The sequence below is a fragment of the Cetorhinus maximus genome, chromosome 17 (assembly GCF_964194155.1).
Source record: "Cetorhinus maximus chromosome 17, sCetMax3.hap1.1, whole genome shotgun sequence".
Taxonomy (NCBI): domain Eukaryota; kingdom Metazoa; phylum Chordata; class Chondrichthyes; order Lamniformes; family Cetorhinidae; genus Cetorhinus; species Cetorhinus maximus.
This window is the reverse complement of record NC_135895.1, coordinates 95,850,143-95,874,438: the sequence shown is the minus strand read 5'-3', so window position 1 is coordinate 95,874,438 and position 24,296 is coordinate 95,850,143. Positions and strand designations below refer to the sequence as shown.

The following is a 24,296-nucleotide window of genomic DNA, read 5'->3' as shown; positions in this document are numbered from 1 at the left end:
AAGTTATCTTTATGAGCTGGCCAAACTACTAATAAAAGGGGCAAATAACAATTCAATACTTTCAGCAACTTATTGAAATTCTGAGTCAATTAGTGTAATTACTTTCTAGTGCTCGGTAATAGATTTGTGGTTTGGTTGGTTATGTTCTAGAGTACACTTTGTGTTTAAATTATTTGGATTTAGAAATTGGGGTATAACCCTATAGAGTGAGTGCATGCCATACTTTGAGAAACTTTGCCTGTAAGCATTTCTCGAGCTTGATTTGGATACTTTTAAAAAAATATATTGTTGGGTTTAAGTGCGTATTAAACTCATAGTTGAGTTTAGGGAGAAGGCATGTGTCATGGCTATGATTAAATATTGATATCCTTGTATAAAGCTAGCCAAACAAATTGTCAAGTATTGTATTCTGTGTATTTTAAAGGTAAATGTTGAAATTTATAGTAGTTTAGGAAAATTGATGCTAGTTTGTGACATTGATATCATTGTGATGTCATAATATTTTTATTGAGAATTCTAGGTGAAGGACCAAGACCCATAGTTGAGCCTTCTCAAAAATAAGTCATTCACTTCATTTGCAATGAAATTCTGGACCAAAAATAAACTGTAAATCCAAAATTTTCTAGCTTCAAAATAGTTTGGCTGACATATTTGTAAGGACCAAATTAAGATTAAATGCTTGCTTTTTGTTTAGTATAATAAAACGTTGATGTGCATCATTAGTTGCATTCAGTGTCACCTTCCCCAATATAACATATTTTTTGTTCTGTATCATTTAAGGTGAATATTTCACTAGCTCTTATTTTATGAGAGCTAGGTGCAAAACCATCTTCTCTTGTCCATTATTTATTATGAGATATTTTTGGCAAATGTAGAGCATCATTCCCTACACCACTTGGTTCTCAACGACAAATAAAATGATTCATTTTCCCTGGCTGTTTGGTCCAATTCTGACTGATTCACTTTTAAAGTTGAGCAAATGATTGGAACATAATTCAGTGAGTAGGTGAAGTCCTTGCATCAAACAAAAAGCTTGTTTCACATGGCACACCTTGAATGTTGAAGTTTTCAGATTTAACAGTAATTTTAGATGTTTTTTTGTGGCAGTCTTGAAATCAGAGAACTTGGAAGTATGATTTGACACATTTGGTGGGGGTGGCGGGTAAGGCCAGAATATGGATAAACACTATTAGGTAATGCCAAATTTGAGTTTACAAACCCTGTAAATAGTGGGAGTAAGGGAATATGGAAAGCTTCAAGGTCCTAGGAAGCAAAAATGTTCCTTTTACTAAAATGGTAAGTTGCAACTAGAAGGAAGTGTATTTGGTGACTGGAATAGGATTTTAAAATCCCTCCTATTTTAATTTCTCCACACTAGTATGATAAAAGGGGGAAAAAGTGAAATTTTGCAGCTGCTGAAAGCCTGAAGATAAACCGAAAAAGCTGAAAACAATAAGCAGATCAGGCAGCACCTTTAGAAGAAGTCATTTAAAGTTTCTGGCCTTAAGACCCTTAATCAGGACTGAGATAAAAGATAACAATTGGGACAGTCTTAAAAGCTTCAATGCCCATAGTATGGAGGAAGCAGAGCTTCTAAAGTAAGTGACATATTGCATAATTAACCATTAGTTTTAATACAGCGAGATGGCAACCTCCCTGACTTCCCACAATGTTTTCGTACAATCTTGCTTCCACATTTGGAGTAGGTGGGAATATTGAAATGTTTACCTTTTAAAATGTTTATCTTTAGTTCTGAAGAAGAGTCACACGGACTCGAAACATTAACTTTTTCTCTCCACAGGTGCTGTCAGACCTGCTGAGTTTTTCCAGCAATTTTTGTTTTTGTTTCAGATTTCCAGCATCCACAGTATTTTGCTTTTATATCTGTAATGGGAACTGTGAGAGGAAGTTTTATTTCTTCATACTCCCTTATAACTAATTATGCATCCACAATGAACTTGACTGAACTTTTGTGAGGCAATAAGCTTGAGTAATTTGAAATTACTGACAATTACATGCAGAGCTGTAAAATGTGTAATAGGAGTGCACAATGTTTTTGTCTACTTTTAGCACAATTTCTTGATTTTTGAAGCTCCATGTAAACCAGGAGAACTCTGGCTTCAGTGTTTGGTCACTCTGGTTTGATCCTGGTCTGTATTGAATTAGCTAATTTTAGTCAGGGTGATGATTGGGGAGAGGCTACAATTGTTCTCTGCCCTATAAGCAAAGAGGCTGGAGGTTGAATTAGTCAGTTTCTGTTCCATCTTAGATTTTGTGATTCAAATGTGGGGATGTGTGTGTGGTCATGCTGTCTAGGATCATGTCAAGGACTATGGGGGGCAGGCAGAAAAATTCAGTTAGGGCGATAATCACGTCAACCATGGTTTTGAATGGTGCAACAGGCTCGATGGTCCAAATGGCATACTCTTCTATTTCTTATGGATTAAGATATACACCTCGGATGAGGTACAGGGATGATGCTGATGTGCATGAAATCATACACTTGCATAAATGGCTTCCGGGAAGGAGGGGAGGAAGTGTGTGAATTTTGTTTTAAAGATCACTCAACTGTGAACGGCACTGATTTCTGGCAACTGACAGGCATTCGCAGTGTGGTACCCCACTAGTCATAGCCTGCCAACATGCGAATGACCCATTTATGCCTTCTGTTTTCTGCCTGTTAACCAATCCTTACTCCAAAACGAGAAGCTTTCATTGCCTGGTGGAACAAAGCTTTTTTTTTTCAAGTCACCAGGGCCATCTATAGACCAAGGTCATATGGGCAAAATACCCTTCGCTCACAGGGCTGTGTTTCTCCTCTTAAGGATGACACTTGTCATCTGTCAACACTGGGAAGAACATTTTTACAACAACCCCTCAACCATGAATCCAGAGTGGTGGCTGATAATCTCCAGGCTATCCCCCAGTATCCTGAGTTAGAATCACCATTGACAGGAGAGCTGCAGCAAGCAATCAAACAGATGAAAAACAATAAAAGCTGTGGCCCTGATGGTATTTCAGCTGAGGTCTTCAAAGTTACTAAACTTTTGTTGGCATGAAGACTCCATGCACTCATCCTACACATTTGGGAAGAAAAGCACCCCCCCCCACCTCCCTCCACCACAACTTCAGGAATGTGACAATTTTACTACAAGAATGGAGATTAAATCATGCTGTAGAAACTATCAAGTCAATTCCCTCTTGCCCATTGCAGGAAAAATCCTGACACATTCTCCTGAATTGCATACTTCCTGTGGTTGAGGAAATCCTCCCAGAGACAGTGTGGTTTTAAACCTTCTGGAGGAGCCTCCGATGTGCTCTGTTGCCAGACAAAATCCAAGAAAAATGTCAAGAACAACAGGAATTCTTCATTGCATTTATCAACCTGACCAAAGCATTTGATTCAGTAATTTGCGAGGCTCTATGGATTGTGCTCCAAAGATTTGAACATCCGAAAAACTTCATCACAATCCTGTAATTGCTTCATGATTACTACAACTGCCTTGAGTGAGAGATCTGAAACAGCCCCCTTCAAAATCTGGACAAATGAGGCTATCTGATAGCCCCCATACTATTTACAATGTACCTGAAAGTGGAAAGTCACTGCCAAAGATCAACTGTCTCTGGTGTCAGCATTAAATACCACCTAGATGGAAAACTCTTTTAACCACAGTTGCCTCTGCCAAAACAAAACTGACCATTACAGACGTATATGATCTACAGTGTGTGGATGACTGCAGTGTCGTTGCCCATTGCACTCTGCAGATTTGCAAGCCAGTCTCAATCTCTTCAATTCTGCATACAAGAGACTGCCTTGAATGTTGCCGAAACAAAACTCGTATATCAACCCACACCTGGTCAGTCAAGTATTCCACCTCCTATATGTTGAGGGAGAAACACTGGAATATGTTGAGCAATTCCCACACCTTCACAGACACCTCTCTCAAAAGGCCACTGTTGACGAAGAGATCCAACATTTGTATCAGCTCAGTCTTCTACAAACTATGGCAACAAGTGTTTGACAACAAAAGACCTCCTAGTCAACAAAAATCCTAGTGTACAGAGCACTTGTCAACACCACACACCTGATCTGGACTGTGTATCAGAGACCATTGAGCACTAGAGAAATTCCACCAGTATTTTCTCTGTTGCATCCTCTTTAATAAATGGGAGGACTATTGAATGAATACTAGTGCCCTTGAAGCCAGCTCCACAAGCATTTAAGGCAAAACTCCTACAAAATCAACTTTGGATTGTGCACTGTCTGGATGGCCAAAAAGCATCACCCCCTAGCTGGTCCCATTTCCTCAACTCAATGGCTAACATTCCAGGGGAGGGCAAAGAAAATGCTTCAAAGACGCAAGTTCTCCTTTGAGTGTGGCAGTATTAACATTAATGACTGGGAGGAGATTGCTACCAATTATTCAAAATGGCAACAACTTGTTCATCAGGCTGCATTATGCTTTTGAGTCACAATGCCTACATGATAAGGCAGAGCGGCAACAGGAAAAGGAAACAAACCCTGCACTCGATACTACTACTGCTGGGACGTCCTGTGCCGTGTGCTCAAAGATATGTGAACAAGTCGATTTAGATCCAGTCACATGAAGACCCGTGGCAGAAACACTCATCCCTGAGTAGATGTCACCCATAAATCAAGGCACAGTCAACTCTTCTTCCAAGTATCCATCATTTGCATAAACTTGAATTGCAAGCAGTCAGGTTTTTTAGCCCTGGAGGATATTGGCTAAACCCAGTCATTTTTCAACTGACATCCACAAACTTTTAGAGGACACTGGATTCCAATTGAGTATGGATATTGGATAATTTCCTTTTCCTAACTGCAGGCTGTTGTTGACCTGTCCGACACTTTCACTCCATACAAACTAGGGATTAAACCTGGGGTTGTTTAATCTTTTTTTTCCAATACTATGACAGGCCGTACATTTTTCTACAAAGCCATTGGGATAGCTGTCAGTAAGGCTGCATTTCTTTGACCGCTTTTCTTTCAAATTCCTATTTTACCTATGGAGTCATTTATAAACGTCTTAATGTTTTCCCAAAGATTCTTCCATGGCTGACTTATGTTTTGCTGATGTTTGACTAGGCGGACATGTATCAGAACAAATCTGATGGGGTTCTCGTATACCTTCATTCTCATTGAAGTGGTCATGGGCTCAATTGTCAGCCTGTACTAACAGACTCACTGCATCCAATTTAATTACTCAAGATTTTCAAAATATCCTGTTTAAATCATTCAAACAGGATTGGCTCTTGGACCGTATTGTGCAGAGGGTTAATGAGGAACAGTCCAAGACTGTTTGGCAATCTTGCCTAAGTCTGCTTAGAATCAATTAGCTTTGACACAGGAATATTTTGGAAATCTAGAGTACATGACAATTTTTTCCTGTAACACTTTATCAATAGTAATCTGATGCTTTTGATTAGGTATATGCAGAGAAATTAATAGTTAGCAGGAATCTTCTTAATCTTTGCCCACTCTGGTTAACAAATCCATAAAAATGCTTTAATAATTCAGTGAGTTTACCCTGTGAACAGCTAAAATATATAGACCAAGAAAGTCCCAAGTTCAGTGCTAAGGACAGAACAAGCATTACTTCGTTTTAAGCATTAAATACATGCAATATTTTTTTTAAAAGAGCACATTTGAGATGGCGCTCCCATTAAGAACACTGAACTCTGATTGAGATGAGGAATGTACAAAAGTTTGCATTTTAAAAAATATTTGCATTTTTATTTGTTTTCACAATTCAAATGTCATTTACACATTTCTGATCAGCAGGCTGTGGGTTCAAGCCCTGCTCTGCGCTGCTGTTTTTCAAGCGACGTTCAATTGAGTTAAATAATTGTAACCAGAAACATATATTTACATTAGTCTTTTCAGATGCTGACTGCCCTGTGCAATTTCAGTATTTGTCTTTTTTTCCCTTTTTTTCATTCACAGGATGTGGGCTTCGCTGGCTGGGCCAGCATTTATCACCCATCCCTAGTTGCTCTTGAGGTGGTGGTGGTGAGCTGCCTCCTTGAACTGCTGCAGTCCATTTGGTGTAGGTCCACCCACAGTGCTGTTAGGGAGTTCCAAGATTTTGACCCATGGACAGTGAAGGAATGGCGATATATTTCCAAGTCAGGATGGTGAGTGACTTGAAGGGGAACTTCCATGTGGTGGTGTTCCCATCAATCTGCTGCCTTGTCCTTCGAGATGGTCATGGGTTTGCAGGGTGCTGTCAACGGAGCCTTGGTAAACTCCTGCAGTGCATCTTATAGATGGTACACACTGCTGCTACTGTGCGTTGGTGGTGGAGGGAGTAAACGTTTGTGGATGTGGTGCCAATCAAGCGGGCTGCTTTGTCCTGGACGGTGTCAAGCATCTTGAGTGTTGTTGGAGCTGCAATCATCCAGGCAAGTGGAGAGTATTGTATCACACTGCTGACTTGTGCCTTGTAGATGGTGGACAGGCTTTGGGGAGTCAGGAGGTGAGTTACTTGTCACACAACTCCTAGCCTCTGACCTCTTGTAGCCACAGTATTTATATGGCAAGTCCTGTTCCGTTTCTGGTCAATGGATGTTGATAGTGGGGGATTCAGTGATGGTAATGCCATTGAACATCAAGGGGTGATGGCTGGATTCTCTTGTTGGAGATGGTCATTGTCTGACACTTGTGTGGTGCGACTGTTGCTTGCCACTTGTCAACTCAAGCCTGGATATTGTCCAGCTCTTGCTGCATTTGGACACTGACTTCTTCAGTATCTGAGGAGTCGCGAATAGTGCTGAACATTGTGCAATCATCAGCGGACATCTCCACTTCTGATCTTATGATGGAAGGAAGGTCATTGAAGTATCCTGAGGAACTCCTGGAGTAATTTCCTGGAGGTGAGATGACTGACCTCCAACCACCACAACCATCATCCTTTGTGCTAGGTATGACTCCAACCAGTGGAGAGTTCCCCCCCTGACTTCCATTGACTCCTGTTTCACTAGATCAAATGCGGCCTTGATGTCAAGGGCAGTGACTCTCACCTCACCTCGGGAGTTCAGTTCTTTTGCCCATGTTTGAACCATAGCTGTAATGAGGTCTGAGCTGAGTGGCCCTGGTGGAACCCAAACTGGGCATCAGTGAGCAGGTTATTGCTAAGCAAGTGCCGCTTGATAGCACTGTTGGTGAACCCTCCTATTACTTTACTGATGATCAAGAGTAGACCTGATAGGGCGGTAATTGGCTGGGTTGGATTTGTCCTGCTTTTTGTGTACAGGACATACCTGGGCAATTTTCCACGTAGCTGGGTAGATGCCAGTGTTGTAGCTGTACTGGAACAGCTTGGCTAGGGTCATGGCAAGTTCTGGAGCACAAGTCTTCAGTACTGTTGCTGGAATATTGTCAGGGTGCATAGCTTTTGCAGTATCCAGTGCCTCCAGCCATTTCTTGATATTACGTGGAGTGAATCAAATTGGCTGATGACTGGCAACTGAGATGGATCATCCACTTGGCACTTCTCGTTGAAGATTGTAGCAAATGCCTCATCTTTTGCACTGCTGAGCTGGGCTCCTCCATCATTCAGGATGGAGATATTTGCGGAGCCTCCTACTCCAGTGTGTTTAATTCTCCACCACCAGTTATGACTGAATGTGACAGGACTGCAGAGCTTAGATCTGATCCATTGGTTGTGGGATCGCTTGCCTCTGTCTATCACTTGCTGCTTATGCTGTTTGGCACGCAAGTAGTCCTGTGTTATAGCTTCACCAGGTTGACACCTCATTTTTAAGTATGTCTGGTGTTGCTCCTGGCATGCACTCTTATTGAATCAGGGTTGAGCCCCTGGCTTGGTGGTAATGGTAGAGTGAGGGATATGCCAGGCAATGAGGTTACAGATTGTGTTCGAGTACAATTCCACTGCTGCTGATGGCCCACATTACCTATGGGTGCCCAGTCTTGACTTGCTAGATCTGTTTGAAATCTATCCCATTTAGCAGTGTGGTAGTGCCACACAGCATAATGGAGGGTATCTTCTATGTGCAGGTGGGACTTTGTCTCCACAAGGACTGTGCAGTGGTCATTCCTCCTACCAATACTCTCATGGACAGATGCATCTGTGGCAGGCAGGTTGGTGAAGTTGAGGTCAAGTGTGTTTTTCCCTCTTGCTGGTTCCCTCACCACTTGCCGCAGACCTAGTCTAGCAGATATGTCCTTTAGGACTGTACTAGCTCGGTCATTAGTGGTGCTACTGAGCCACTCTTGGTAATGGACATTGAAGCCTCCCACACAGTACATTCTGCACCTTTGCCACCCTAAAATGGGGTTCAACATGGAGGAGCACTGATTCATCTGCTGAGGGAGGACGCTATGTGGTAATCAGTAGGAGGTTTCCTTGCCCATGTTTGACCTGATGCCATCAAACTTCATGGGGTCCGGACCCCATGTTGAGGACAACTTCTCCCAACTGTGCTGCCACCTCTGGCGATAGTGGTGCCTGGGACATTATCTGTAAGATATGATTCTGTGAGGATGACTGTCAGGCTGTTGCTTGTCTGGCCTGTGAGACCACTAACCAGATGTTAGGAAGGAGGACTTTGCAGGGTCCGGTGCCTAGGTTGATGCTGGGTGGTCCGTCCGGTTTCATTTCCTTTTTTGTGACTTTGTTGCAGTTTGACACAACTGAGTGGCTTGCTGGCCATTTAAGAGCCAACCACATTGCTGTGGGTCTGGAGTCAAACGTAGGCCAGGCCAGTTAAGGACGACAGATTTCCTTCCCTAAAGGACATTAGTGAACCAGATGGGTTTTTAATTCTAGTTTTTTAATGATTTCAAATTCCACCATCTGCCGTGGCGGGATTCGAACCTGGGTCTCCAAAGCATTACCCTGGGTTTCTAGATTACTAGTCCAGTGACAATACCACTACGCCATTGTCTTACCAGAGGTTTGGTATTTGTACAAATGTGGATCTTGGTTTTTTCCAATTTTAACTTTGGACAATGCATCTTAGAAATGAACAGCAACTGTTGATGGTAGCACAGACCTTATGAGCTTGGATGTATCATTTAAAAGGACGGTTTACATTTTTGTTTTACTTTTCCCCATAATGGCAGGAGGAGGAACTCTACGCTTGTCAGAGAGGCTGCAGACTCTTCTCTATCTGTCAGTTTGTTGATGATGGTGCTGACTTAAACAGGACCAAAAATGAATGTGAATCAGGTAAGATTTTAACTCTGGGTTGGCATGGTAGTCATATACAGAACCTTTGGCTAAACGAGAACCTGATGGTGTGTGGATCCTGTTAGATTTTAAAATCTAACCTAGTCAAGCCCACATCTTTAATGATTTATACTGCAAAAAACAGTTTGAGACTGGCATCCATTGAGTTACTCTGCATTACTGTTAAGATAAGAACCACCTGTACTTATATAGTGCCCTTAACATCATAAAATGTCCCAAGCCCTTCACAGGAACGTTGTGAAACAAAATTTGACACAGCTGTTTAAAGAGCAGTTGGGGCAGATGATCATAAGCTTGTTCAAAGAGGTGACTTTTAAGGTACCTCTTATAGGAGTAGAGAGATGGAGGGGTTTAAGGAAGGAATTCCAGAGTTTGGGTCCTTGGTATCTGAAGGGATATCCACCAATGGTGGATTGATTTTAAAATCAAGAATGCTCAAGGCCGGAATTGGAGGAGTGCAGATATTTGGAGGGTTGAGCGATTGAAGGAGATTAGAGATGGGGATGTGCAAGGTCATGGAGAGATTTGAAAACAAGGATGAGCTTCTTAACCAGGAGCCATTGTATATCAGCAAGGATAGGGGTGATGGGTGAACAGGTCTTGGTGTGAAACAAAAACAAAAATACCTGGAAAAACTCAGCAGGTCTGGCAGCATCTGCGGAGAGGAACACAGTTAACGTTTCGAGTCCGTATGACTCTTCAACAGAACTAAGTAAAAATAGAAAAGAGGTGAAATATAAGCTGGTTTAAGGGCGTGGCGGGGGGAGGGTAGAGCTGGATAGAGGGCCAGTGATAGGTGGAGATAACCAAAAGATGTCATAGACAAAAGAAAAATCTATATAAATTATTGGAAAAAAAAAGGGGGGATCGGAAAGGGGGTGGGGATGGAGGAGAGAGTTCACGATCTAAAATTGTTGAACTCAATATTCAGTCCGGAAGGCTGTAAAGTGCCTAGTTGGAAGATGAGATGCTGTTCCTCCAGTTTGCGTTGAGCTGAAGGAACAGCACTTCATCTTCCGACTAGGCACTTTACAGTCTTCCGAACTGAATATTGAGTTCAACAATTTTAGTTCATGAACTCTCTCCTCTTTCCCCACCCTCTTTCCAATTTACACCCCCCCCACCCCCCCTGTTTTTTCCAATAATTTATGTAGATTTTTCTTTTCCCACCTATTTCCATTATTTTTAAATGTATTTCCATCCTTTGTTTTATCTCTACCTTTTAGCCTATTTCGATTCCTTCACCCCACCCCACCCCCACTAGGGCTACCTGTACCTTGCTAGTCCTGCTTTCTACCCTTAATTAGCACATACCGTAGATAATATCACCGCCTTCAACATCTCTTTGTCCTTTTGTCTGACATCTTTTGGTTATTTCCACCTATCACTGGCCCTCTATCCAGCTCTACCTGTCCTACCCCCTTAAACCAGCTTATATTTCACCTCTTTTCTATTTTTACTTAGTTCTGTTGAAGAGTCATACGGACTTGAAACGTTAACTGTGTTCCTCTCCGCAGATGCTGCCAGACCTCCTGAGTTTTTCCAGGCATTTTTGTTTTTGTTTTGGATTTCCAGCATCCGCAGTTTTTTGCTTTCATCTAGGTCTTGGTGTGAGTTAGGTCTTGGGCAGAGTTTTGGATGACTTCCAGTTTACAGAGAGTAGAATGTGGGAGTCCTGCAGTGGAGCATTGGAATAGCCCAGTCTAGTGGTAACAAAGACAACAATGAGGTTTGCAGCAGCTGAGGTAGTGATGGGTTTGGGTTGTGTTATGGAGATGGAAATAGGCAGTCTTAGTGATGACAGATAACAACAAACCCATGTTACAGTGCTCTGGTTGCTGGCTTTGGATATTTGGCAGTGTTGTTGAATGGCAGAGGGGATTGTGAAAACAGGTAAGTCTTTATTATTGTTCTCTTCAAATACACAAACCATTAGAAATACTGTATGACTCAGTTGTTGACATTTTTCAATGTCATGATGAGTTCATTCAAGATATTATTGGACTCTGAGGCTGATGATTAGTGTACTGTTTGCCATGTGTTTTGAGATCTGTGCTGAAGCCATGCCGTACTAACATTATGATTTTGTTTTTGGTTACTGAAAAAAACCTGGTCAATGAAAAATACCTTTTTATTAAAACAATATGTGCTACTTCAAAAAAAATGATGGATGCAGGAGAAAGAAGGCAGGCATGAAGAAAAAAATTGTGATATTTAATGTTAGGATAAATCAGAAGAAATAAACATAGAGCTTAAAAGGACAGATTGAGAATGCTGTAGAGAAACATACTGAGCATAATTATTGTTTTAAGTGCTTATTAAAATGTAATATTGCCTAAATAAGACCACTCGTGGCATTTGAGTGACTTCACCAGTGTAAAGGTGTTTGTTTGACAGGGTGGATTGGGGTCCTAAGCCTTAAGTACATCAGCTGTGCATGTGCTTATTTTAAACGTACACCCTTCTTCCTAGATTGTATCATTTTGTTTAGTGTTTAATTGCCCTTTGAATTCATGATTTAACATATTCCCTACTCATGCAGCACCTCTTCCTCTACTGGAGATCTGATTTAACTGGACAGAAATATCATAGTTTACAGGGGTGTTGTTAGGTTTATTTAGTATGTTGCTACAAATGCACTACAGGAAAAATGTATTGAAGATGGTACTCTTCAATGCTGTGAAGTATCTTGTGTGATACTGTTTAATCCCTTACCTGGAATTGCTTCCATCTGACCTGTACCCTATCCTAGTGTTACCTAAATCATGTTCAGAAGGGAAAAAATCTGAGTGTTTTTCCCAGTTCAAGTGGACCATGGTTTGGAGTTCCACACCCTTTAAACACCTCATGCATTGTGATAGTAAAACAAAACCAATATGTACTAATAATAAAACTAATCAAATGTGAAGAGTAGCTTTATTACAACATTAAGCATACATTGGATTGAGGTCCTTGGGTTTCAAGAACTCCGTGAACTACAGTGTGTACATATTTATGCAAGACTGTTACATAGATCATCTTGGTAACTTTGGTCCTAAGCTAAAATACTTTCTTTTTACAATTTACATGCCTTTTTAGCTTGTGCTGAAGCATATAAACAGCAAGGTGAGCAATTTGCTTGCAACTTGGGATGTGAAAACCAGCTGCCGTTTGCTGAACAGAGACAGAAACAGGTAAGAGGAAAAAAGGAGAGAACATCTAAATTGAATGGATACCAGTTACAATTAGGAAGAATGAAAGTTAATAGAAGGGAATAGAAATATGAAAGGGATGGAAGCAAATTAGTTGGAAAAGAATGAATAACAAAAGAACAAAGTCCTAATGGAACCTATGAATAAAATATTTCAATAATTGAAGCTTTGATAGTGTGTGTGCTTGTGTGTAATGTGCAGAGATGAGAAAGGGAAAACCTTAGAATTATTAAAGGAAAAATATGGAAAAAGTGAAGTAAAAATGATCAATAGTTATAGAAATGTTGGAAAGAAAAAATAAATGGATCTGATCTCTGGCATAGGATTGGTGGTAACTCAAATGTAAACTCTCCTACTTTAACAAAACCCACGATCAGTAATAAAACCAACTGGTAACAAGAATGGTGAAATGTTCATTCAGAGCAGTGTATGTCCAGTAGATCAGCTAGGTTGTTTCCATACCAAATGTTAGATTTTGAGCTGATTTTTCCTGTGGCTGGCATTGTTGGTGCTACTTTACCACATCTGTCTTCTGCAAAAGTTAAATATATGGAAAAAGTGCAAATTTTGTGCAGTTCCCCCACATGCTCTTGAAAATGCCCATTCTTTTATTTTTGAGAAGTAGAGGAAACTTAAAAATCATGGTCAGAAGAGCTGAATTCCAGAAGTGGGGTAAGAGTGACTGCCTTTGAAATCAAAGCAAATCCTTTCACCAAGTGTGGCCTCAAGGAGCCCAAGTAAAGCTGAAGTCATTTGGGACGATTCTCCATTGGTTGAAGTCATATCTAGCACAAAGGAAGGAGGTTGCTGTTTACGGAGATTAATCATCTTAGCCCCGGGAATCACTAAGAATTCCTCAGGGTAATGTCCTAGGCCCAAACATTTTCAGTTGCTTCATCAATGACCTTCTGAGCTCACTGTCGTCTTCTGCAGCAAATATGGTAGAGATGTTGTGCCAGATTTGGGCTTGAGCCACGTCAGGCGATGCTTAACAGAGTTGATCATCATGGTGCCAACCATTGTTATGAGACGGAAGGTTGCCTAATTGAACATTTATCCTCCATGAACAATTGTCTGTTCAATAGGGAGCACAATTCCTTGAATTGTGAATGCTCACTAATGTGTTTTTGAAAAAAACATTTGGTCTACCAGCTTGGCATCCTGTCCTAACTGACTGGAAAGTGCAGCATAAATCTTGGCATCTGCGGGCAGGAGGACAAAGAAGTACTTTTGGAATTCAGGATATGGATTGTGCAAGCACTGAGGCCGAGCAGCTGAATAGCAGACGTGTTCAGATGGCACTGGTCAAATAATATCATTTTGAGCCTTCACCCTTGTCAGTAGGGAGTCCTGTAGGTTTAAAGTGCTTTTTGGAATGCAAGAGAGAAGGGTACCTTGTTTTTGATCATTTGGGCAGGAGTGCAGGTGTTGGCTTCCCTCATTACCCTATACTAGTGGTGAAGTTTTTTTATTTCCTCCCTTTTTCCCCTGAAGGAAGTGTCTTAGTGCTTGGCACAGGTCTACAGGTGCAGACCTTCCTCGGATACAATAACTGAGTGGCCATTCTTCATTTGTGATTGTGGAGAGTGATTGTCAGCTTGATTATGGATTGTCACAGCCAGTCTGCCCCCTGACTAACTTCCAGTTAGTTTTCTCATGTGAAAGTTGCAGTTAATAAAGGGAAAAAATGTTAGATTCAATTTTTAAAAATTAAGCTCTCCTTTTAAAAACACTAAAATGAGTGACAAAGAAAAAAGATGGCAGTTATAGGTGCAGAGAGGAGTATTAGAAATGAAGTTGGGAAACAGCAATGAATAGATTGAAAACTTTGTAGATTGTATCTGTAGCTTGTCAGCTGTGGGAGACTGAGAATTTGGTGGATGAAAATCTGAAAAAGTTTTAAGAACTCCAGATGTAATCCAAAATGCATGTTGCATCAGCTATGTCATGTAATTACATAGGAATTGTTAACAAGTGATCGCCATTAAATATAAACTTTGTTCCCTTTCCTGTTTTAACTTGGAATGGAATATATTGTTCAGTTATATTTTAAATGGCAAATTATCCTTTTTCCCCACAGCTCATGTCAATGGTGCCAAAAATCCACTTTGTTTACCCCGTAAGCATAATGTCTGCTTTCTACAGTGACTTAATGAATTCGGCTCAGAGCTTCTTCACCTCATGGACCTTCTACCTGCAAACTGATGATGGCAAAGTAGTTGTATTCCAGGTAACAGAATTGCATTTTCAGCTGGTGAATTAAATGAAGTGCATAAATAAAAGGAACTGGTGCTGACCAGGTGTACAGCATCTGATATAAGATGGTCTAAAATGTTTGGATTTGATTCTTTAACTGCCTGGAGAAAAGGTCTAGGTGAAAAATGTTAACTCCTTGCTAGATGTTGATGAATCTGCAGTGTATTTGTACCTTTTCTGTAGATTTTGTTTTTCTCTCTAATGTATGCTATTATTGGTTTGTTTGAAAAGAGAATTATATACACTGCACCTTTGAGAAAATAATTCATTGTCACCAAGGAAATGCATGAGATTGAAGGGAAAGAAGGAAAATATTCAAGCAATTAGAAGAAAAAAAGTGGAATGCAGGCAGTACAGAATTGAAAATGAACAGAAATAATTGGAACTTTGACCACTAGAGCTTAAATGTTCACTAGGTTCTGATGTCTTAGCAGAATTTTGTATAAAAATGTTGCTTTCACACTGGAGTTCACTAAGGAGTTTCCAGAAATGCTCTTAACCACTGTGCATTCAGAATACACTTAAGTAGTCACTTGGAGAAAGCATGCTTGGTCTATAACTAGAATGTTCATGACCTCAAACCTTACCCATGAGTTGCCATTTTAAGCTACAGTAAACATAATGTACTTCAATGTCAAAACTTTGCTAGTTTATAATCTTTGCATCTGAAAATTTTTGCGTTGTATATAAGAAACTTGATTTTTTTTTTACCATCACATGTGCCACTCAGTTTTTGCCCCTCCTCCCCTAGTGTCCTTATGTGGATTGATTATATGATGCTTGCAACCCTCCGGTACTTTGTCTGTAGCTAATATAAAACAAGTTGTGCACACAGTGAATTTAGTGGAAACCACAGCTAAGCCTCATTGTGTCCTCACTTGATTTCTACACAGTTTTTATTCCTCCAGCAGCTATCAAATAAGATTCCTGTCCACTCTTTTCTGTCAAATCCCTCCATTGCCCATTTCTCCCCTGGCTGAGAATTAGCTAATTTTGTTTGGATTGGGGATTGACAACAGGACCTTCTAATCTGTAAGGTTTGGAATCACACTATTGAATCCTGACATTGAATGAGTTTTCAGCTGTAGCCTTAAATTCTGCACTTTCTTCAAAATTCTTTGATTAGTTGTCAATGAGGCATCATCCTCATGTACTTGAATGTCCTTGGAAGATAATTTATGCACATTTTGTCAGCATAAACCTACCAGTGCTAGTATGACTATAAATTTAAACTCTGAAACCATTCCTTATGCAGTAATTTTTGCAACATATTTGTTTCAAGTTTGTGATCCAAGAATTAGGTACAAGTAACTATGAATGTTGAAGTATATGTTTTTAATCAAATCAATCAACTGCACAGCAATCCCATCACTTACCTTTTCATGAAGTGCGTGTGCTGGATAGATGGTAAGTAAATATAAACTAATTGAAAGTTGTTTCTAGCGAAAAAGTATTAAAGAAAACTGGAAGGCTGAATTAAAATAGGAAAAAAAGGGGAACATAATTAGGGAAAAGCAAGAGAGAGTTTTCAAAATATATTAAAATTGCTTTAGATAATTTATAGCTTGGGGTTAATATTGTAGAAAAGCTACTTACGCTTGATTAGTTTTATTACTGCCACATATTAGTTTTTGAATCAGTATCACAGTACAGGTATAGAATCTGGATGACATGCTCACTTTCTGGACCTGCCAGATATCTCGGTTAAAAGGTTCTTATACTGAAATCTGTACTTTGGCAGCTAAATACTTTGAATTTCCTCTGTCCAGATCTGGCTTTGAGCTCGTGGATGATTTTCACAGAAGCCTTTATGTTGTAAGTTGAAACTATAGTAAATGTTTTCTCTCTGCCTTTTTTTTTTCCAAGTCTGAACCAGATGCACAGTTTATGGTTCCACAATTTGAGCTTCAAACAGAAAATATAAAAGAAACTTCTCAGGCATTGTCAGGTAAATCCTTTTTTTTTTGTTCCCCAATCTGTGTCAAATGCCTGTTGTTCAGTTAAAAAGGGTTAATTTTCAGGTATGTGGCAAAGCAGCTTTACTTACCTTGGCAAAGGATAATTGGGGCTAATCAACCAAATGGTAAGGCTGAATTACTTGGGATTAAAAATGGAATTGCAACATTCCAGATGTTTAAATACCTGAACTGCTACATACTGCCACCACTGATCGAATGGAGTAGGATTCAGTCCAACAGTACAGCACAGATTTAACACATCCTATGATTTTTAAAAAAGCACGGGATTAATTACAAGTGACTCTGTGACGACATTCACTATTGACTTGAAACTTACAGACAAGAATGTTTTAGTGTGAATCCAGGTTTGTGCTATCTAACTGATTTTAGCTAGAATTGTTAATGGTCCCCCTCCATTTCAAGACTCATCATCATCCTAGTCTCAAAAAAACTTTTACAAGCTAAAGCACATTTACCAACCACCTCTTCCCTTTCAAATCTTGTTACTATGTCTTTAGCACTCAGATCCGTGCTCATCTTTCCCGCACCTCTTTGCTTAAATCTCTCCAAATGGATCGCTGCCCTTCCCATATCACAGTAATGGGTCCATCAAAAGTCATGTATAACATTCTTGTTGTCAGTGACCATCCTTCATTATCCTCTTTGACCTTCTGACAATCTTTGGTATGATCGGACACACCATCCTACAATTGGTCTTCTCATATCTTAGCTTGCTAGAAGTTCCCGTGCTTGGTTTTGCTCTTACTCGTCCAATTTTATAATCAGAGCATTTTGATTACTGACTTCTTTTTCCAGCCAGCTCACCATAGCCCCAGAGTTCGTCAAAGATCTGCTGTTGACCTCTTGACCCACATGTCTGCATATGAACTCAGCCGTATCTCTCCAATACCTCTTTGTGCTTTGTGCTGTCAGACAACACTCTTCTGCTATTTCCCTATAGCCCTTCATTTTTTTTCCTTTTCGAGTGTATATTCAATTCCCCTTTGAAAGTTACTATTAACACATTTTCTTCACTGCTTCCCTGGTTCCCTGTGTCATCTTGATTCTGACCCTCCTGCTAGTGAAAACAGTTTCTCCCTACCTATTTTATCAAAATGGCATATAATTTGGACACCACTATTAAATCTCCACTTCTCTAAGGCGAATATTCCCAGCTTCTACCGTCTCTCCAGACAACTGGAGTCCCTCAACTTGGTACTTTTCTAGTAAATCTCATCTGTACCCTTGCCAAGACCTTGACATTCAGTTTTGCATGAGCCACAATTTCCTCCTGCACATTGGGGAAAAATAAATCCATCATCTTTTGACCCCATCATAAACTTGTAGCTGTGGCACAGGCTCCATCAATCTCCCCAGACTGTTCCAGTGTTCTCTTAGCCAGATTTCCAGCCTCCATAGACATCAGCCCAACCAAACTTTGTTGCCAGTATACTATTGTATGCCATTTCAGTTCTCGCTGCAGAAGTACCTGTTGAAATGTGTACCTGTGAGACATAATGAGTACAGGGATTTTTAGGTTTTGATTGTCCTCCCTCATTGTCCCTTCCCATGGTGGAATAGCGTACTGGCGTACCACCCAGGATCATCTGAAGGATCTTGGACAAGTGATAGAGGGCTACTAGCAGCTAGAGAGCTTTAACCCAGCAAAAGTTGCACCTTTGGTTGAGGCAGTGGATGGGGTGAGGTGGAAGGAGAAAAACGTACCATCGTGCTGCTCAGGTTGGAAAGACGTAACTAGTGGAATGCCACAAGGATTAGTCCTGGGGCTCAATTATTTACTATCTATATTAATGGCTTGGAGGAGGGGGCAGAGTGTAATGTATCCAAATTTTCTGCTGATACAAAAATAGGTGGGAGGGCATGTTGTGATGAGGACATAAGGAATTTGCAAGGGGATATAGACAGGTTAAGTGAGTGGGCAAAAACCTGGCAGATGGAGTTTAATGTAGGAAAGTGTGAGGTCATGCACTATGGTAGGAAAAATCAAAAGGCAGACTATTATTTAAATTGAGAGAGACTCCTTAAAAAGTGCAGCACAGAGGGATCTGGGTTTTCTTGTGCATAAAACACAAAAGGTTAGCATGCAGGTGCAGCTAGTAATTAAGAAAGCAAATGGAATTTTGGCCTGTATTGCCTAGGGGGTTAGAGTTTGAAAATAGGGAAGTCTTGTTACAACTGTACAGGGTTTTGGTGAGGCCACACCTGGAGTACAGAGTACACTTTTGGTCCCCGTGTGTAAGAAAGGATATACTGGCATTGGAGGCAGTTCAAAAGTGATTCACTAGGCTGATTCCTGGGATGAAGGGGTTGACTTATCAAGAATGGCTAAACAGGGTTAGGCCTTTATTCATTAGAGTTTAGAAGAATGAGGGGCGATCTTATTGAAACATACAAAATTGTGAGGGGGCTTGACTGGGTAGATGTCGCTACTAGTGGGGGAATCTCGACCTAGGGGACATATTTACAGAATAAGGGGTCATTCATTTAATACTGAGATGTGAAGGCATTTCTTTGAGGGTAGTGAATGCCTGGAATTCTCAACCTCCAGAGTTGTGGAGGTTAGATCGCTGAAAGTATTTAAAGAGGAGGTAGATAGATTTTTAAAATATCAGAGTTGAGGGCTATGAGGAGTCGGCACAAAAGAGGGGTTGAGGCCTGGGGCAGAACAGTCTTGATCTTATTGAATGTTGGGGTAGGTTTGAGGGGCCGAATGGGATACTCCTGCTCCTATTTCTTATGTTCTTATAAAGTATCTTAGAATTTTTTTTCTCTGTTAAGGCTACTGTATAAATGCAGATTGTTTAATTATGATGCACCAAACTGCCTTGGACTTGGAATACTTCCCCCATATCATTTAAAGGATTTCCCTGTACCTCTCTTGCACTTCTGCACTACTTGAATTCTTATAAGTGATTTTTTTTCATCTGTAGCTGCTACAATGCCTTGTTTCTTTCTACTGAGTCATTATTGTGGTCATTGTTGCTCTGAGCTTCCCTGACTTCCTCCTAATATACCATTCTATACACCCATCTTCTCTGTATCATTGCTGTTTTGAAATTGGACCTCATCATCCAAATTTTGAGCTCAATTAATTCTTTCCCTGATTAAAAACTAGGTTTCCTTCCTCTGTCCATTTCTAACCATCATCAAACCTTTAACACTTACTTAAAACCTTATCTTCTTTCCAGCTGTCTTCAGCATTGGTGCCTTGAGTTATGGGTATTGACCATGCATCTAGGTTGCTAGCAAAAATGTTACTAGTGCGGGGAATCAAGTACTGTGCCTGAAAATGTCTCTAATGTTCTTTATCAATAGATCATATAGCCAAAGCTATTTATGATGATACTCGAAAAGCTTTCAGAAGGGAACATGGAACTGGCTTGTATTTGAAAGAAGGTCATGAGCAGGAGTACCAGAGTGTCTTGGAATGTTTGTCAAGGTAGATATTTTGGTGAATTGTGACTCAGAAAAACCAAGATATAAGATTGGTGTGATGTGGTATCAGTCTAAAAATTATTGCTTGTAGTGGATTATTTAATGTGTGTAGAAATCCAGTTCCCCTATTTGTACTAAGGGTTACCGAACTAAGGTGAATAGATGAGTTAAGGTACATGTCAGTCATAATCTAATTGCTATGTGTGGGGACTTGCTGTGTGCAAATTGACTGCTGCGGTTTCTACAACAGTGACTACACTTCAGAAGTTATTTCATTGTCTGCCAAGTGCTTTGGGATGTCCTTTTGGTTGTGAATGGGGCTACATAAATGCTAGTCTTCCTTCTTTAATTGAATGATGAAACAGGATATAGGGACTGAATAGCCTACTCAGTTCCTATGCTATTGAATCTTGATTGCAGTCCATAGATTGCTACTAGAAGGGAGTAAAGTCAGGTGATAGGTTCAAAATACTGGTGGAAATTCTTTCAAAGACAGATGTGAGCTTTCCATGGATAATAGACTACCAATATCCACCTTCTGAGCTTAGATTTGAACTTCAGCAGCTAGATGATCAACAATAACTAGAAAATTGTCCCAGGGTAAGTCACCACTTTGAACTGTTAGCATAGAAATAATTATAAAATTGTTGTAGCCAGGCTTTTTTAAAATCTATTTGACTACATTGTAAAATATCACATTTAATTCATTTTACTTAATTTTTAACTTTCATTTTATTTTTGTTCTTTTATTCATTCGTGGGATGTGGGTTTTGCTGGCTGGGCCAGCATTTATTGCCCATCCCTTGTTGCCCTTGAGAAATGGTGGTGAGCTGCCTTCTTGAACCGCTGCAGTCCATGTGGTATAGGTACACTGTTGGGAAGGGAGTTCAAGGGATTTGACCCAGCGACAGTGAAGTCAGGATGGTGAATGACTTGGAGGGGAGCTTCCAGGTGGTGGTGTTGTTTCCTTCCCATGAGCAATAGGCTCATTAAGGCACCACAATTTTCTCACCTTACTTTCTGTATGGCACATGACATTGAGGACTCTCCCCAAAGCTGGTAACATAGCTGATGCCAAAGCCCCACTGTCCTACTGAGCAGAGTCAGAAAATGGGTAATACTTCACAAGAAGGGAAGCAGGGCAGGTGACCTGCTGTGGTCACTCTCGCAGTCTTCTTGGTACAACCTTGCGCAGAGGCCTGGAACTGTGTGCCTTAGGCAAGGAACGACAAGAAGGGAGAGCAAAAGAAATATATTTGTGAAGCTTTTTTGTTCCAGTTCTTTTCAGTAATCTACATCAGCCATAATGGGCTATGAAATACAGGATTGCTAAATGCAAACTGTTGTTTTATTTCAGGAATGCAGGGATACCTCGCTGGATATTAACCACCACCCTGGTGCTCTCGGTGCTGGTGCTGCTATGGATCTGTTGTGCTACTGCTGCCACAGCTGTGGAACAGCACATTCCATCAGAGGTAAGACTGATGTTATCTTCCTAATACTACCAAATTTGAAGAAAATAGCTGCAGATTGAATGTAATTACTCAGGGTGAGGAAAGTATTTGTGAAGGGTATGGGCATGAAAACAGGCAGCTAAATTTCAGCTAAGTGAACTCTGAAGTGGTTGGTGCTGTGGGCCATGTTTGATCATTCTTTTCACAAAGTGTTCTTATATTTGGCAACTTGTAGCATCTCCTGTAAGAAGTTGCCAACTCTGAATTGTCAAAGACAAAATTACAGTAAAAACTGTAGGGAATTTTACTAAGGGAACTAAGTGGCTATGTTACTGAACTAGTAAACTATTGCTCTGGAGACAGGAGTTCAGATCCCACTATGACAGCTGGGGTGGAATTTAAATTCAATTAATTAAATCTGGAATTTAAAAACTACCCAGTGATGGTGGACATGAAACTATTGGATTGTCATAAAAATTCAGCTGGTTCATTAATGTCCTTTTGGAGAAGGAAATCTGCTGTCCTTCCCTGGCCTGGCCTACATATGACGCCAGAACCACAACAATGTGAATGATTCTTAACTGCCCCTTTTGAAATGCCCTAACAAGCCACTTAGTTGTGTCAAACTGCTACAGGAAAGTCAAATAAGAATAAAACTGGACAGACCATCCAGCATCGACCTAGGCAGACCCTGTTCAGCCAACCTGCAATATCTTCCCTACTTAAATTTGGGGACTTCTGCCAAAATTGGGAGAGCTGTCCCACAGGCTAGTCAAGCAACAGCCTGAGATAGTCATACCTTGTCCCAAACTTCTCCATCATCATCCCTGATAGGTCCCTGTCCCACCAGCAGGATAGACCTAGCAGAGGTGGTGGCACAGTGGTATACAGTCAGGAGGGAGTGGCCTCAGGATTCCTTAACATTATATCCCATGAAGTCTCATGGTATCAGGTGAGCAAGGAAACCTTCTGCTGAGTACCAGCTACTGCCCTCCCTTCCAGGTGGTGGTGTTGTTTCCTTCCCTTGAGCAATTACTCCTCAATGTTGCACACCATTGAAGAAGTTGAGTGTAGCATGGGCACAGAATATACTTCAGGTGGGAGGACTTCAATGCCCATCATCAAAAATGGCTCGGTAGCACCATTACTAACTGTGTTAGCCAAGTCCTGAAGGACATATCTGCCAAATGGGCCTGCAGCAGGTGGTGAGAGAACCAAAAAAGAGGGAAAAGCCTACTTGACCTTATCCTCAATCTACCTGTCACAAGTGTATTGGTCCATGACAGTTTAGGTACCTGTGACCACCACACAGTCTTTTGGAGGGACAGTCTTTGTGGAGATAAAGTTCCATCTTATCATTGAGGATGCCCTCCGTCCAGTTGTGTGGCACTTCCACAGTGCAAAATGGGATAGATTCAGAACAGGTCTAGCTGCTGAAAACTGGGTATCCATGAGGCGTTCTGGGCCATCAGCTGCAGAATTGTATTCAAACACAAACACAATCAATAACCTCATGGCCCTGCATATCCCTCACTCTCTCATTACCATCAACATACGAACATACGAATTAGGAGCAGGAGTAGGCCACTTGCCCCCTCGAGCCTGCTCCACTGTTCAATAAGATCATGGCTGATCTGAATGTAACCTCCACCTCACAATTCTGCCTACCCTGAGAACCTTGCATCCCTTTGTTAATCAAGAATTTATCTAGCTCTGCCTTAAAAATATTCAAAGAATATGTTTCCACCACCTTTTGAGGAAAAGTTCCAGACTCTCAGCCCTCAGAAAAAAATTCATCTCATCAGTCTTAAATGAGCGACCCCTTATTTTTAAACAGTGACCCCTAGTTCTAGATTCTCCCACAAGAGGTAACATCCTCTCCACATCCACCCTGTCAAGACCCCTCAGGATCTTAAAGGTTTCAATTAAGTCCCCTCTTACTCTTCTAAATTCTAGTGGATACAAGCCTAACCAGTCCAGCCTTTCCTCATAAGACAACCCACCCATTCTTGGATTAATCTAGTAAACCTTCTCTGAACTGCTAATGTATTTACATCTTTCTTTAAATAAGGAGACCAGTACTGTACACAGTACTTCAGATGTGGTCTCACTAGTGCCCTCACATTATACTCCATTTGCCAGAACTTTACCACTCACTTAGCCTTTCTGTCACTTTGTAGCCTCTTTACACCCTCTTCACAATTTACTTTCCTACTTGGGTCACTTCAGTCCCTTCATCCAAGTCATTTATATAAATTGTAAAAAGTTGAGGCCCCAGCACTGATCCCTGTGGCACACCACATGTCACATTCTGCCAACCAGATAAAGACCCATTTATGCCAACTCTTTGCTTTCTGTTAGCTAACCAACCTTCTACCCAGGCCAATATGTTGCCTCCTACACCATGAGCTTTTATTTTCTGCAATAACCTTTGATGTGGCACTTTATCAAATGCCCGCTGGAAATCTAAGTACAGAACATCCACTAGTTCCCGGAGCACATGTGGCTCCTTCAAAGAGCTCCAGTAAATTGATTTAAACATGATTTCCCTTTTTTGTTCATTCACGGGATGTGGGCTTCGCTGGCTGGGCCAGCTTTTATTGCCCATCTCTAGTTGCCATTGAGAAGGTGGTGGTGAGCTGCCTTCTTGAACCGCTGCAGTCCATGTGGCATAGGTACACCCACAGTGCTGTTAGGGAGGGAGTTCAGGATTTTGACCCAGCAACAGTGAAGGAACAGTGATATATT

At 40.9% G+C, this 24,296-nt stretch overlaps 1 protein-coding gene across 1 annotated transcript in view; it reads left to right on the top strand.

The window, feature by feature from the left end:
- Positions 1-24,296, top strand: part of tmem59 (transmembrane protein 59) — a 28,219-nt gene that overhangs the window by 1,047 nt on the left and 2,876 nt on the right. Inside the window, exons 2-7 of the mRNA XM_078561627.1 lie at positions 9,107-9,212; positions 12,312-12,406; positions 14,505-14,654; positions 16,547-16,628; positions 19,975-20,098; positions 21,452-21,569. Of these exons, the coding sequence (XP_078417753.1) occupies positions 9,107-9,212; positions 12,312-12,406; positions 14,505-14,654; positions 16,547-16,628; positions 19,975-20,098; positions 21,452-21,569 (675 nt within the window). The remainder of the gene's footprint in view (positions 1-9,106; positions 9,213-12,311; positions 12,407-14,504; positions 14,655-16,546; positions 16,629-19,974; positions 20,099-21,451; positions 21,570-24,296) is intronic.